Raw genomic sequence first — 15,690 nt, forward strand, 5'->3', positions numbered from 1 at the left:
ACCAGACTGAAACCAGGAGCTCCGGTGTGCTCACTGGAACCAGACTGAGACCGGGAGCTCCGGAGTGCGGGGGCGGCTGGCAGTGTTAGAAACACAAAGGACAGAGTCGCGCCGGCCCTGGAAGTGAGGGCTGGGATGTGGGGTGTGGGGTGCACATCCCAGGACGCTGCAGGGTTGAGCAATACCAACAGAAACAGAGTTAAAGTGGCCAGAACATCAGTGGAGAACGGTCCGCGATCCCTCTGTTCTGAGACAGAGGCTGAGATTTGGCCACTGCTGCTCTGACTCTCAGAAGAGGCACAGCAAACTGCCAGGGAAAGGCGCCAGAGAACAAAAGCCCAGAAATACCAGCTCACGGGGTGCCCATCCCCATCCCCCCTCGCAGGGGACACGTAGACTCTGCCCAAACAGGGTTGCCTGAGTATCGGCGCGGCAGGCCCCTCCCCCAGAAGGCAGGCTAAAAAATCAAGAAGCCCACATCCCTAAGATCCCTATGGAACAAGTGCGCATGGCCTGGGTCCCGATCAATAATTTGGGCTCTGGACAACCCTGCAACCTCTCCTCATCAGAACGACGAGAAGGAGAAATTCCCCCCAGCAAAGAAAAGACAATGAGTCTGTGGCCTCTGCCACAGAACTAATAGATATGGATATAACCAAATTATCAGAAGCGGAATTCAGAGTAACAATGGTCAAGATGATGTGTAGACTTGAAAAAAGTATTAATGAAAATGTTAATGACAATATAGAATCTCTAAGGGCAGAAATGAGAGTGAATCTGGCAGAAATTAAAAATTCTATGAGCCAAATGCAGTCAAAACTAGAGGCTCTGACAGCCCAGGTGAATGAGGCAGAAGAACGTATCAGCGAATTGGAGGATGGGTTAGTAGAAGAGAAAGCTAAAATAGAATCTGGACTTAAAAAAATCCACACGCAACAATGTAGGACACGGGAGATTACTGACTCAATGAAACGTTCCAATGTCAGAATCATCAGCATCCCCGAGGGGGTGGAGAAAAACAGGGGTCTAGAAGAGATATTTGAACAAATTGTAGCTGAAAACTTCCCTAATCTAGCAAGGGAAACAAACATCCGTGTCCAAGAGGCAGAGAGGACCCCTCCCAAGCTCAACCACGACAAACCTACGCCATGTCATGTCATAGTGCAATTCACAAATATTAGATCCAAGGATACAGTATTGAGAGCGGCCAGGGCAAAGAAATTTCTCACGTACCAAGGCAAAGGTATCAGAATTACATCAGACCTGGAATGAGAGAAAGGGTTGGGGGGGGCATGTTTAAAGCTCTTTCAGAGAAAAACATGCAGCCAAGGATCCTTTATCCAGCAAGGCTGTCATTCAGAATTGATGGAGANCCAAGGATCCTTTATCCAGCAAAGCTGTCATTCAGAATTGATGGAGAAATAAAGACGTTCCAAAATCGCCAATCATTAACCAATTTCGTAACCACGAAACCAGCCCTACAGGAGATATTAAGGGGGGCTCTATAAAGGTAAAAAGGCCCCAAGAGTGATACAGAGCAGCAAGTCACAACCGATACAAAGACTTTAAAGAGAAATGGCATCATTAAAATCATATCTGTCAATAATCTCTATCAATCTAAATGGCTTAAACTCTCCCATAAAACGCCACAGGGTTGCAGATTGGCTAAAAAGACATGACCCATCCATTTGCTGTCTACAAGAGACTCATTTTGAACCTAAAGATACATTCAGACTGAAAGTAAAGGGATGGAATACCATCTTGCACGCCAATGGACCTCAAAAGAAAGCTGGGGTAGCAATTCTCATATCAGACAGATTGGATTTTAAGCTAAAAACTATAGTTAGAGATACAGAAGGGCACTATATTATTCTTAAAGGATGTATCCAACAAGTGGATATGACAATTATAAATACATATGCCCCCAAGAGGGNTATGCCCCCAACAGGGGAGCAGCAAGATACACAAGCCAACTCTTAACCAAAATAAAGAGACATATAGATAAGAACACAGTAATAGTAGGGGACCTCAACACCCCACTATCAGAAATAGACAGAACACCCATACAAAAAATCAACAAAGAAACAAGGGCTTTGAATGCCATACTCGATGAGTTGGACCTCATAGATATATATAGAACACTACACCCCAGAACCAAAGAATACTCATTCTATTCAAATGCCCATGGAACATTCTCAAGAATAGATCATGCTCTGGGACACAAAACAGGTCTCAGCCAATACCAAAAGATTGAAATTATCCCCTGCATATTCTCAGACCACAACGCTCTGAAATTGGAACTCAACCACAAGGAAAAACCTGGAAGAAACTCAAACACTTGGAGGCTAAGAACCATCCTGCTCAAGAATGACTCGATAAACCAGGAAATCAAAAAACAAATTAAACAATTTATGGAGACCAACGAGTATGAAAACACAGCGGTCCAAAACCTATGGGATACTGCAAAGGCAGTCCTAAGGGAGAAATACATAGCCATCCAAGCCTCACTCAAAAGAACAGAAAAATCTAAAATGCAGTTTTTATATTCTCACCTCNCAGATGACATGATACTCTATATGGAAAACCCAAAGGAATCCACTCCCAAACTATTAGAAGTTATAGAACAATTCAGTAAGGTGGCAGGATACAAAATCAATGCCCAGAAATCAGTTGCATTTCTATACACGAATAACGAGACTGAAGAAAGAGAAATTAGGGAATCCATCCCATTTACAATAACACCAAAAACCATACGTTACCTTGGAATTAACTTAACCAGAGACGTAAAGGACCTATATCCTAGAAACTATAGATCACTTTTGAAAGATATTGAGGAAGACATAAAAAGATGGAAAAATATTCCATGCTCATGGATTGGAAGAATTAACATAGTTAAAATGTCCATACTACCCAGAGCAATCTACACTTTCAATGCTATCCCGATCAAAATACCGAGGACATTTTTCAAAGAACTGGAACAAATAGTCCTTAAATTTGTATGGAACCAGAAAAGGCCCCGAATCTCCAAGGAACTGTTGAAAAGGAAAAACAAAGCTGGGGGCATCACAATGCCGGATTTCGAGCTGTACTACAAAGCTGTGATCACAAAGACAGCATGGTACTGGCACAAAAACAGACACATCGACCAATGGAACAGAATAGAGAACCCAGAAATGGACCCTCGGCTCTTTGGGCAACTAATCTTTGATAAAGCAGGAAAAAACATCCGGTGGAAAAAAGACAGTCTCTTCAATAAATGGTGCTGGGAAAATTGGACAGCTACATGCAAAAGAATGAAACTTGACCACTCTCTCACACCATACACAAAAATAAACTCCAAATGGATGAAAGACCTCAATGTGAGACAGGAATCCATCAAAATTCTAGAGGAGAACATAGGCAACAACTTCTATGACATCGGCCAGAGCAACCTTTTTCACGACACATCTCCAAAGGCAAGAGAAATAAAAGATAAAATGAACTTATGGGACTTTATCAGGATAAAGAGCTTCTGCACAGCCAAGGAAACAGTCAAAAAAACTAAGAGACAGCCCACGGAATGGGAGAATATATTTGCAAAGGACACCACAGATAAAGGACTGGTATCCAAGATCTACAAAGAACTTCTCAAACTCAATACACGAGAAACAAATAAACAAATCATAAAATGGGCAGAAGATATGAACAGACACTTTTCCAATGAAGACATACAAATGGCTAACAGACACATGAAAAAATGTTCAAAATCATTAGCCATCAGGGAAATTCAAATCAAAACCACACTGAGATACCACCTTACGCCAGTTAGAATGGCAAAGATAGACAAGGCAAGAAACAACAATTGTTGGAGAGGATGTGGAGAAAGGGGATCCCTCCTACATTGTTGGTGGGAATGCAAGTTGGTACAGCCACTCTGGAAAACAGTGTGGAGGTCCCTTAAAAAGTTAAAAATTGAACTACCCTATGACCCAGCCATTGCACTACTGGGTGTTTACCCCAAAGATACAGACGTAGTAAAGAGAAGGGCCATATGCACCCCAATATTCATAGCAGCATTATCCACAATAGCTAGATCGTGGAAGGAGCCGAGATGCCCTTCAACAGATGACTGGATTAAGACGTTGTGGTCCATATATACAATGGAATATTACTCAGCTATCAGAAAGAACGAATTCTCAACATTTGCTGCAACATGGACGGCACTGGAGGAGATAATGCTAAGTGAAATAAGTCAAGCAGAGAAAGACAATTATCATATGATTTCTCTCATCTATGGAACATAAGAACTAGGAAGATCAGTAGGGGAAGAAAGGGATAAAGAAAGGGGGGTAATCAGAAGGGGGAATGAAGCATGAGAGACTATGGACTTTGAGAAACAAACTGAGGGCTTCAGAGGGGAGGGGGATGGGGGAATGGGATAGACTGGTGATGGGTAGTAAGGAGGGGCACATATTGCATGGTGCACTGGGTGTTATACGCAACTAACGAATCATCGAACTTTACATCAGAAACCAGGGATGTACTGTATGGAGACTAACATAATATAATGAAAAAACATTAAAAAAATACTTTATAAAGGAAAATGTGTTTATAATCTTTATTTACATTGAATATTTTGTACATATTTTTGGGGTCAGCCATTTTTAATTTTGGATAAACAAGCCAGCCTTCAGAGCATTCTCTGTCCTACTTCTGACTCTACTTGTCATGTGACTACGGTCATTACAATCTCAAAAGAGAAAAAAAAAATTAAAAAACCACACACAAGAAAACAAAACAATCTTACTCCGGGGATTCCAGTAACATTTTTTGTGTATGCACTTAACTGTACTATAAACAGCTGGTTTGTATGAGATGTTTAAAGAAGCCAAAGATAAAAGGCTTCTTTTTTTTTTCTTTTTCCTCTTTTTTGTTTGTTTGTCTATTAAGTGCTGCCGGCTTTGGCCTGCTTGATGCGTGTGTAAACTATGTTGTCCAATAACAAACCGGAATTTTATTGTGCTGAAAAAAACTACAGACCAGAAAATGTTATCTAAAAATATGTGGATTTTAAATTAGATTATCTGTAAAGTTTCTCCAAGCTTTACACATACTGAAAGGGAGGAAAGAAATTTTAGAAGGCTTAGCACTGTTTATTTTAGGGGAATAAAATCATGGATGATTTTTAATTTTCTTTTTGTTTATCATTGTTTTATGATTTTTTTCTATAATGAATATGCATTACATGTGAATTGGACAAATATTTAAGAAAACAGTAGAGATTTTACTGTCAAACCTGGGTGTTGGTTCTTAGTAACCTGAAGGTATGTCGTTCATCCATTAGTAATGAGAACTATAAATGGGAATTGTCTTACCCCTCCATTGATTTGCTTATTACTTTACCTTTACTTAATGAGACTTTGGGGCAACTGCTAAGGGAATCCCGCTCCTGTTCTCATTACCTCTATGTGTACTGACTTACTCTCCACCTAGGGATGATCAGGCACAGGTCCTGGATCAATAGATCTCTCTCTCGCCCTCTCCACTCACACCCCACTCCATCGCTGCATGCGCAGCGCGCACATGCGCACACAAACGGCCTCGTCTCTCCCTTTAGCCTTCAAGTCTCAGTTTAAATGTTACCTCCACAGAGAGGCCTTACCTGAGCAACTTCAGAATTCCATTGCTACCTTAGGCTCACCATAATATCCCTGCTATTCTCAATCATATCTCTGTTCTTGTTCTGTTCTTCTAGAGCACTCTTGTCAACTTGTAATTTCATATGTGTTTCATTTCTTGGCAAGCCTACTGTCTCCTTCCCCGCCACAAGTCTGAAGTTCCATCATGAAAACAGCGATGATTAGTTTTATTCGCTGCTGTATCCCTAGGGTCTAACTAATATTGATTGAGTAAATGAATAAATGAATGCATGAAACAGCTCCTTTGTCCTTTCTCTGTCAAGAGTTTTATTCCCATGCAGTCATATGCTGCAGCCAGTACTTTGCCAGCTCATAAGAGCCAACTGTTAATATTTCAGGGATTTGGTAAGCTAGTTGTTAAACTATTTAGTAGCTTGAAATCAGCCATGCTGACAGTATTTCTACCATGGGCATTCGCAAATGTTACATGTCAAGACTTTTTTCCCCCCGAATTGCTCGTTTGTTAGCACACTGTAGCTCTCATCCCCTAAATTCAGCTATAAATATTGAGCTATCATGGCAAAAACCCTGGCCCATAGGTTACTTAAACTCTTTCAATAAAGAATGCTCACATTTTTTTAAAAAAAAATACTAAATATATGCTATAAAATTATTTCCCTGTTGGTAATACTCAAGTTTTTTAATAAGCAAAGTTATAATCTAAAATATGTATCTTTGATCTCCTGAAGTTTTGTTTCTGTTTTTCAGATCCTTATGTGAAGATCCATCTGATGCAGAATGGCAAGAGGCTGAAGAAGAAAAAGACAACAATTAAAAAGAACACACTTAACCCCTACTACAATGAGTCATTCAGCTTTGAAGTACCCTTTGAGCAAATCCAGGTAATATTAACATAATCTTGTCTTCCCGATCAATTTTATTTCTTCAGACCACATAAATGAAAGACACAGACCTTGTAAATTATCAATGCACATGCCTTCATGAGAGTTGCCATTCTTATTCCCATGCACACTTGCTAATCAAGATACATCAAGAAGGAAATGATAACATACACAGCACAGAATGTGCTGACTCGTCCGCCAAAAACAGCTGGCATTCTGTTGAGCAGAAACAAAGTAGGAAAAAGAAAATCAACAGAAGGACTCTGCTAACCCAAAAAGTACCATAAAGGTTAAAAGGCAAAGAGAAAATGAACTTTCACTATTCATTCCCAGGTATGGAGTTCTCCTTATCACAGCCTTATAGCAAAAAAAAAAAAAAAAAAAAAAAAAAAAAAAAAAAAAAAAGAGATAGAGAGAGAGAAAAGAAATATTTTGGTTGATGCTAAATATGCATCTTTAACCTTTCATTACTAAGAGGTGATTAACAATAGAAAAACCAGACTAAGTCGTATTTTTTTAATTGTTTAAATTTAGCCTCCTGTTTCTAAGTTGGAATGGATGGATATTTTTGTGAAGATGAAACCTTAATTTGCTAGATAATAATTGTTATGATAGGGAGTATTCTATTAAAGGAATCTGTGGATAACATGTTCAAAACAGGATGCTACATGCACCCATGATAATAGTATATGATATTATTATTTAGCAATTTTTAAATAATTTTAGGTTCTCTTACCTCCTATCCATAATGAGACTCTTGGGACTCAAAGTTCACATCCAATAACTATCGGCTATTTCTTGCTAATCTTTAATGGATATTGGAGATTAGAAAGTCCAATGCCTTAAAGCAACACTACTTTTACATTTTTTTAAATAATTGATATGGGTCTGTCTTTTCTGTCCTATAAAATTTGCCCACAACATGAAGGAGACATGAAGGGTAGATATCAAAACTACACCATGGAAATTTCTAAAGGTCCAGAATATAAAACATCAGCAAATATTCTTTAGTTGCATATTTTTACTTTAATCTAGAATCTAATTTAGAATACAGTATCTTATGAACAAATCACACCTTTACTCCATGAAGAAAGCTAATATAATAGCTACATTTATTGTATATTTATTATATGCCTAGGCCCAATTTAAGCACTTTACATACATAATCTCATTGAGTCTTTACAATAACCTTATGAGAGAGGTTATTATCCCAGTTTTATATGAGGAAACCGAGGCTTAGAATCTCCTCACATATAAAATAGGAATAATAGAATCCACATCAAAGAAATTATGCATATAAAAGCACTTGGAATGGTGAACGCTCAGTAAATGGTTCCCATCACCATTAGTATTCACAGTGTTAATTTTGTCTCTTTTTCAAATTAACATTTTGTTAGAAAATAGATCTAACGATAAAATTAAAACAATAAATGAATCAGTGCTGTCTACTAGAACTCTGTGAGGATGGAAATGTTTCATCATCTGTGTGGTCCAGTACAGTAGTCATCAGCCGCAAGAAAGTAATGAGCACCTCGGCCACTAGTGTGATCAAGGAACTTTATTAATTTTAATTTACTTCAATTTAAATAACTACATGTGCCCAGGAGCTACTGTATTGTATGAGGCAGCTCTTTCCCACATCACTTCATGGTCTTTTTTTTTTTTTTTAAAGATTTTATTTATTTATTTGAGAGAAAGAGAGAGAGTGAGAGAGAGCATGAGAGGGGAGAGGGTCAGAGGGAGAAGTAGACTCCCTGCTGAGCTGGAAGCCTGATGCAGGACTTGATCCTAGGACTCCAGGATCATGACCTGAGCTGGAGGCAAGTCACTTAACCAGCTGAGCCACCCAGGTGCCCCCACTTCATGGTCTTTATATAACCTTTCTCGTGTACATTTTCACATGGTAGCAAATTGCACATACTTACTTTCAACAGTTGTTATATAAGTAAGTGACATTGCAGAGAGCACTGTTCCCCTGTCCCCGGTCAGCTGGTTACTAGCCTGAACCAGTGAGGTCACTGCTTTGACCCACTGGCAACCCTCGAAGACATCCAATTTTCTCCAATTTATTTTGCCATATTTGTTCAGTGAACTCTTTTTTGAGTTCTAAGAGCTTACTCCTATGAAAACTAACACCTCCTGAAGTTTTGTTTTTTAATACTGCAAAACAATATAAGACAGGGTATTGTGATGAAAAATCCTATTGTAAACTTCCTTGAGCTACAATTCTACACCTGTAAAAAAAAAAAAAAGAAAGTAAATGTTCTTTTTCAACTATAAATTGCAGCAAATGTAAATATATTAAAAATGAAGAGGGGCACCTGGGTGGCTCAGTTGCTTAAGCCTCTGACTTGGGCTCAGGTCATGATCTCTGGACTGCTGGTATCTACTCCCATATCAGGCTCCCTGCTCAGCAAGGAGTCAGCTTGCTTCTCCCTCTCCCTCTGCCCACCGCCCCTCCACCTGCCACTTGGGCCACACACACCCTCTCTCTCTCAAATAAATAACATCTTTAAAAAAAAAAAAAGCACATTAAAAACAAGACATGCTGGGTTTCTGCGGCAGTATTTTAGAGGAGCTAGTATTCTGTCAGGACAGAGAGAAACTGAACCCATCATAGAGTACGTTAGGCATGGCAATAATGAACCTGTCTTTGACTTCATCCCTCCTCTTTCTCGGCTTGTCAATTTGTTCTTTTCTTTTTTCTTCCTTTCTTTTCTTTTTTAGTTTTCCCAGGAGACTGCTTTCCTAGTTTTCCTAGAGAAACAATTGAGCATTTTACAGACTCAAATAAGGGTCTGGGTTTCCTTTAATCTGGGGTTATAAGATTATCTGCTTTCTATCTGTCTATCCCTATGAAATATATTATGAACAAAATATGCTGATTTCCAAAAGTACATGTAAATGTTATACCCCCAAAATGTGTAGATAAACTATATATGCAGCTGCAAAAATTAATCCAAGGCCTTCAGAAGGATATTCTGTCTTGAATACTATTAATTGGTACATTCCTAGGTGAGATAATCAAAACCGATTCCAACCATTCATTCCAACCTCCAAAAACCCCATTTTACCTTTGTGCATAATGTCCCTAATTAGCTCCTACCCCCCATTCCCTGCAATGTGATTTCATCCTGATGAATTTGCTTGGGAAAAGTTCTGAGAATTTTTCTGAGAACCAAAGTGATTCTGTTCTCTGTTCCAAATACCATCCAGTGGACAGATGATGCCCTTGATAATGGAATCAATCCAAGAAATTATGCATATAAAAGCACTTGGAATGGTGAACGCTCAGTAAATGGTTCCTTTATTGCCAGTGTGTTGCATTTTACATTCTAAATTCCACTTTCAAGAGTGGTCATTTTCTCTGCTGTGAAGCTGTCCGTGGGTGCCATCTCTTAGCACACTGGTATGATAATACAGTCCTCAGAATACAAAGTCCGCGAAAGGGCCAGAACTCAGCAGGAGCTTCCTCTGGTCCTGGCTTCTGTCATTACATTTTCTGTTCCTTTTAACTCTGGCCACCAAATGTTATGCATTTACTTTATTCTAAACTCTTCCTTTATCTCTGCACTCAGTTTCTAGATTAGAGCCGTCACATATTTTGACTAAGCAAATCCATTACTTCGTGCTTTCAGAAATTGTGTCTTTCATATCATAATGGCATAGGTTTGCTTTCGTCAATGCAGGCAGTTCTAAAAAGTAAGCTATTAAATAAACTCTCACAATGTAATGGAACAACTGAAGTAAATCTTGTGTGGCCTGAAAGGTTATTTCCGTCTGAGATCAGCACTGGATATGCAGCAGTTACTCAGCAAAAGTTTATTGAGAAAATGGGGAAATTATCTTTAGTTATTACTTTTTAAAGATTTTCACTCTATTGCCACATTTAATGCTCACAGTAATCATGTGATTATTGTACCGAATACCAATGCCAGAAATCTTGCTGATGAGTCAAATGAAACAAATGGACTTAGAGGTGGACACAGTGGACAAGGACAGAATGGCATGGTGGATTACAGCACGGACTGTGAAACCAGCCCACTCGCTCCTTCCGTGACCCTACGCCGGGGACTTCACGGCATCTGCTTGTGTAATGGCAACATTAATAGGATCTATTGTGGGCAGTAACTGAGTAGTTCATGTAAAAGACTTAGAATTGTGCCAAATACCTGACAAAATAGGGACTGGACTCAGATTTTCACATTCAGGTCATTTTCAGTCTTGGCCTGGGGTTTTGAGACTGGTTCTTATTTCCAGTTGCTTAGATCTCAAGGCAGCTTTGTAAGAGGGCAGGGTGATTAATGTTTCTTTTGCGTCCTCTTTCAGAAAGTGCAAGTGGTGGTAACTGTTTTGGACTATGACAAGATTGGCAAGAACGATGCCATCGGCAAAGTCTTTGTGGGCTACAACAGCACCGGGGCGGAGCTGCGACACTGGTCAGACATGCTGGCCAACCCCAGGCGACCCATCGCCCAGTGGCACACCCTGCAGGTGGAGGAGGAAGTCGATGCCATGCTGGCGGTCAAGAAGTAAAGGAAAGAAGCCTTCCTGCGTTTGCCCACACAGTGCTCTTTAGCCAGTATCTGTAAATACCTCAGTAATATGGGTCCTTTCATCTCTCCAGCCATGCATTCCTGACACAATTCAGTGGTACTTCAAATCCTGTTTTAATTTGCACAAATTTAAACGTAGAGAGCCCCTAAGCCCTTCATCATGCCACTGCCCTCCAAATCTCCTCTTCTTTTAAGCAATATGATGTGTAGATAGAGCATGACTGAAATTATTTATTGTATCACACTGTTGTATATACCAGTATGCTAAAGATTTATTTCTAGTTTGTGTATTTGTATGTTGTAAGCGTTTCCTAATCTGTGTATATCTAGATGTTTTTAATAAGATGTTCTATTTTAAATTATGTAAATTGACTGAGATATAGGAGAGCTGATAATATATTATATGGTAAATATAGTATTGTCTGCATTCCAGCAAAAATATCAACTTGTAAGGCACTAGTACGGTCAGACTGACATCTTAAAGGACAACTTAAACCTGAGCTTTCTATTGATCATTTGAGACCAAGATACACTGACACCACATATTTGGTGGGTGAATCCAATTTTGTAGAATTTCTTCACTGGCAAATTAGCATGATCTGAGCAGCATCCAGACTGACCTCCGGGAAGCATAGCCACAAACTAGAAGAGCGTCTGTCTGTATATATCTAAAAGCTAAAACCAGGGCTTCACCCTTACGTTTGAGGAAGCAACTGAATAGGAGTCAATGATTTCATATTACTGCATACAGAGTAACAACATGATGGTGTTCTGTGTGTGTGTGCGTGTATGTGTGTGTGTGCGTGTGTGCATTTGTTTGGGGATGGGGTGGGTGGGAAGAAGCTGAGGACAGAAGTCAGCATTTCTGAAATATTGCCTGACTATTTAAAAAGAAAAAAAAAGTAGCTCTCCGTTATCACCTTTATACAAATGTGCATCCTGTGAATTCTGTTCCGGATTTCATACCTGTAATAATTCCAAAAGGTTTGCACATTAGACTTTGTAACAAAATATTTTATTATACAAAACCATATTAGAAGGAATGCAGAATATTTTTAACACAGCAATCTGTGCTTATTACACAAAATTACTTTGTGGTAAACAGACAGTATTGTAATCCCATCAAAAGATGAAAAAATAAACAGTTAGCCATAGTTCTGAATGCACTTCAATTAAGCCAAAACAGACAGCTAGTGATCTTTTTATATGCTCTTTTTACTTAAATAAGTTTTAATTTGTCCTTTAAAAAAAAAGATGAAACAATACCAAGAACAAGTTCTAGCAAACTGAAGCAACCTCTTATGTATACTAGATGCTTGATTTAGGAGGAGTTTTTAAATGTTCTCAATGTCATTATGTAGTAAATGGCACTATTATGAAGCTACTAGTCATTCCATAAGAGTCTTCAAGGACTGCTCTGTGTAACACTGTGACTGCCGTGTGTGCTTAGACACGTAGTTTCCTCAGTGGATAGCACTCAATTTATTCCGTAGTGATGTTGTAACAATACTGCCACTCCCTTCTACTGCACTGCCCAAGGTGTGTGTAGCACAAACAGTTCTCATTACAAAGGACCAATTCAGAACTGAAAAGCTATGCATAGGACAAGAAAGATACATAGACTGGGGTGGAACACACAGCATTTTGTCAAGCACTGTGCAATATTCCATTTTTTCCCCACTCTGGTAGACGACCACTTTGTGGAAGGGCGGCCTATTAGCTCACGCTGCATCCACGCGCTTCTGTGACCCATTTCAACTCCTAGGCCACAGACAGCAGTGATGCCCTGAGGTGAAAGCTTATCTTCACGAGTACTAAAACAAGATGGGGGAAAACCAAGCATTAGTCTCATGTTCAGACTTCAGGATATTATGCCACATTTTTTTAAAAAACCACAGAGAATTCAAAAAGGGCTGATGGGAGGCTTCACACATGGGGTTGGCTGTTTCCTGATAAAACCAGAATTCCTGTCATTCTTCTTTTCTCATCAAAGAAGAGGCAAGCCCTTGGTCTTTCAGCCCAGTCATGGCAAACTCGTCAGGACTGGGATAGACACAAAGGACAAGGGAGTGTAACCTCTCTCTCTTCTGAGGAGGGTCCGTACTTTTTTAAAAACGTAGATAATAGAGATGCACAAGTCATGATGTGAGATTAAATATCAGTTTGAACAGAAGAGTCGAATGAGAATCTTTCCTGTTTAAAAGACCAAACCCTACCAAAGAGAGGGAGTCGACTGACTTTTAAAAAATCCTTCAACATCAGTAACTGACATTTAATTTCACTGTATTCAGCTTGAAGTCGTCCACACCGAAGTAACACTTTAAGGCAAGCAGGTTCGAGCTGCCGAATACACATTATTTCTCGCATTAAAGTACTACTAATGCATTCTCTTGTAACACTGCCAGACATGGGACTGTCACCATAGAATTAGTTGGGACTATGCCATGTTTCACCAGTCAGTGACCGAACCTGCTTTAAGACCAAGATTCATCCTCAGATACGCCCCATGTACCTTTCTGACAAAGCTGTGTAAAGTATTAGAAGCTGATGCTCTAGAAAGATCCTAGTTGCCTTTGTGTATATTTATTGCCTGCTTGAGTGTTTGTGTGTGTGGGTTTTCTCTGTACCTTGTAGAAATGTTGGGGTGTTCTCTTCTGCCATATGGCTCGTGGCCCGCGAGCCGACTACTTTAGCTGTATTTACCTTCGTTTTTGATGAGGTGGCTTAAATTTTGTTCCACACTGTGTAGTGACCCCACAGTAGTTTTCTGATTGTCGTTAAAAATGACTTAACATATTACATGGATATTCAATAAAAATGTTTTATTTCCTGTTGATGCTGCCGCCTTTCAACTCTTTCTCTTCCTTGACTCTGCTGAGGAATCAGAGGCCTGTGGACTTTGGGGGCTGCTGGAACAAAAGCCCGCACTGACTGCCAGCCAAGTCGCACCTGTGAATACAGAAGGGCTGACGCAAAACAATGCCCAGAGAGTGCTAGCCGCCACTGCCCTGTGCTCCTCGTTCTCCGTGTGTTTCTCTCTTCCTGTTTATCATCAATTCTTCCGGCACACCTTCAGGCTTTCTGCTCTGCCCAAAAGGTGTCCTCCAGGGTTTTTATTCTACAGCTTGAGTCAGACAGCCTCTCCAAAACGGGACTGAAAATAAGATTTTCTAAATTCCATTCTCAGAGGGTAGCATGCCACATTAAATTCCCTGCCTACTGCCATGACTAGGTAAAACAAGTGAACAATTCCTCCACTAAATTCAACATTGATTAGTGCCTCCTGTATACCGTGTTTTTACTGGATGCTAGAGAGACAGCAAATGATGCAATAAGGTATCCCTGGCCCCAAGGAGCCCACAGCCTCAGACAGACACGTGGACACACTATCACAATACATAACGATGGCACCCTGAGTCTCTGAGAACCTTCTCTAGACCAATCACAGTGGATGCCATGGTGAGCCCCTTCAGCACTGAGGCACTCAGCCTGCAGCTGCTAGAAGCCTTGCCTGATGGCAGCTCACAGCTGTGTCCCTCTGCCCTCTACTGAGGAAGCCGCCTCACTAAGATCAGGCATCCTCCCTGGCCACATTCTACATTCCATGACCTGCGCAGTATCTCTCCGATGCCATATCTCAGTTTCCAGCCCCAAGGGTTAGTTGAGATGGTTAGTCCAACTGCAATGCCGTTCACCTTCTCCCTCTCCCCAGTCCATTCTCCTCGCTCCTTTACAGGTGGTGTTCCCAAGAATATGTGTCCATAAAGCCCCTTCATCTCAGAATCGGTATCCTGAGGATCCCAGCCTATAACACATTGTTTGGGGGAGGAGATATCAAGAAAAGTTTTGGTGGTTAGGTCCTAAAGGAACTGGTAGGAGTTATCCAAGTCAGAGATTGGGCAAGACTGTGGCAAAATTTATCTCATTATCAAGGCTGGCCACACCATACTCCCTTCAGCCAGCTTTTATTAGGCACTGCCAAATAAGGATAGGACTGAGCCAAAACTGCTTACGTAGGCAGGGGAAAGGCCATTTAATTATGTACACTCTGAGGAAGTCGACAGAGTTTTAAATGTAAGTTGAGAAAAAGAAATTTAAGGCCCACTAAGGTTAGCTGCAAAAACAAAACAAAACAAAACAATAAAAGAAAGAAGCATTAAATACATGTGTTTGGTTTTCAAGAGTGAGCATTTTGTTTTTCTTAAATAGCTCTCAAAATTAGGTACATAACTATTTAAAGACTATTTCTTAATTACCAAAACAAAAAACAAAAAAACAAAAAAAACCCCACCCTAACCTTTTGTCAATGTCTGTTTTCCCAAGAGGCTTTTAGGTTTGAGATACATACACTTAGGGTATGTTTTGGGTGTATTAGGACAACAAATTATTCCAGGTATTTCAAAGGGGGAATTTAAGAAATTGGCCACATAGAAAGGACTGAGAAAATCAAGTACAAACTGTGGGTTAACTCAGAAGTTAATAGATGCCACCTGTAGTTGTATGTTAGGGCTGCCCTAACAAAATACCACAGACCTGGTGGCCTAAACAGCAACAATTTCTTTTCTTACGGTTCTGGAAGTCAGAAGTCCTAGATCAAGGTGTTGGCAGCGTTGG

The 15,690-nt window shown here is 40.1% G+C and overlaps 1 protein-coding gene across 3 annotated transcripts in view; it reads left to right on the forward strand.

Annotated features, from left to right (window-relative positions):
- The window catches only part of SYT1 (synaptotagmin 1), a 567,865-nt gene extending 555,967 nt beyond the window's left edge, over positions 1-11,898 (forward strand). For all 3 annotated transcript variants that reach the window (XM_019797023.2, XM_011221755.3, XM_011221754.3), the window contains 2 exons: positions 6,387-6,520; positions 10,850-11,898. In XM_019797023.2, the coding sequence (XP_019652582.1) occupies positions 6,387-6,520; positions 10,850-11,056 (341 nt within the window). In that variant the 3' untranslated portion in view covers positions 11,057-11,898. The remainder of the gene's footprint in view (positions 1-6,386; positions 6,521-10,849) is intronic.
- The last annotated feature ends 3,792 nt before the right edge of the window (positions 11,899-15,690 follow it).

Source organism: Ailuropoda melanoleuca, chromosome 15, assembly GCF_002007445.2.
Source record: "Ailuropoda melanoleuca isolate Jingjing chromosome 15, ASM200744v2, whole genome shotgun sequence".
Taxonomy (NCBI): Eukaryota; Metazoa; Chordata; class Mammalia; order Carnivora; family Ursidae; genus Ailuropoda; species Ailuropoda melanoleuca.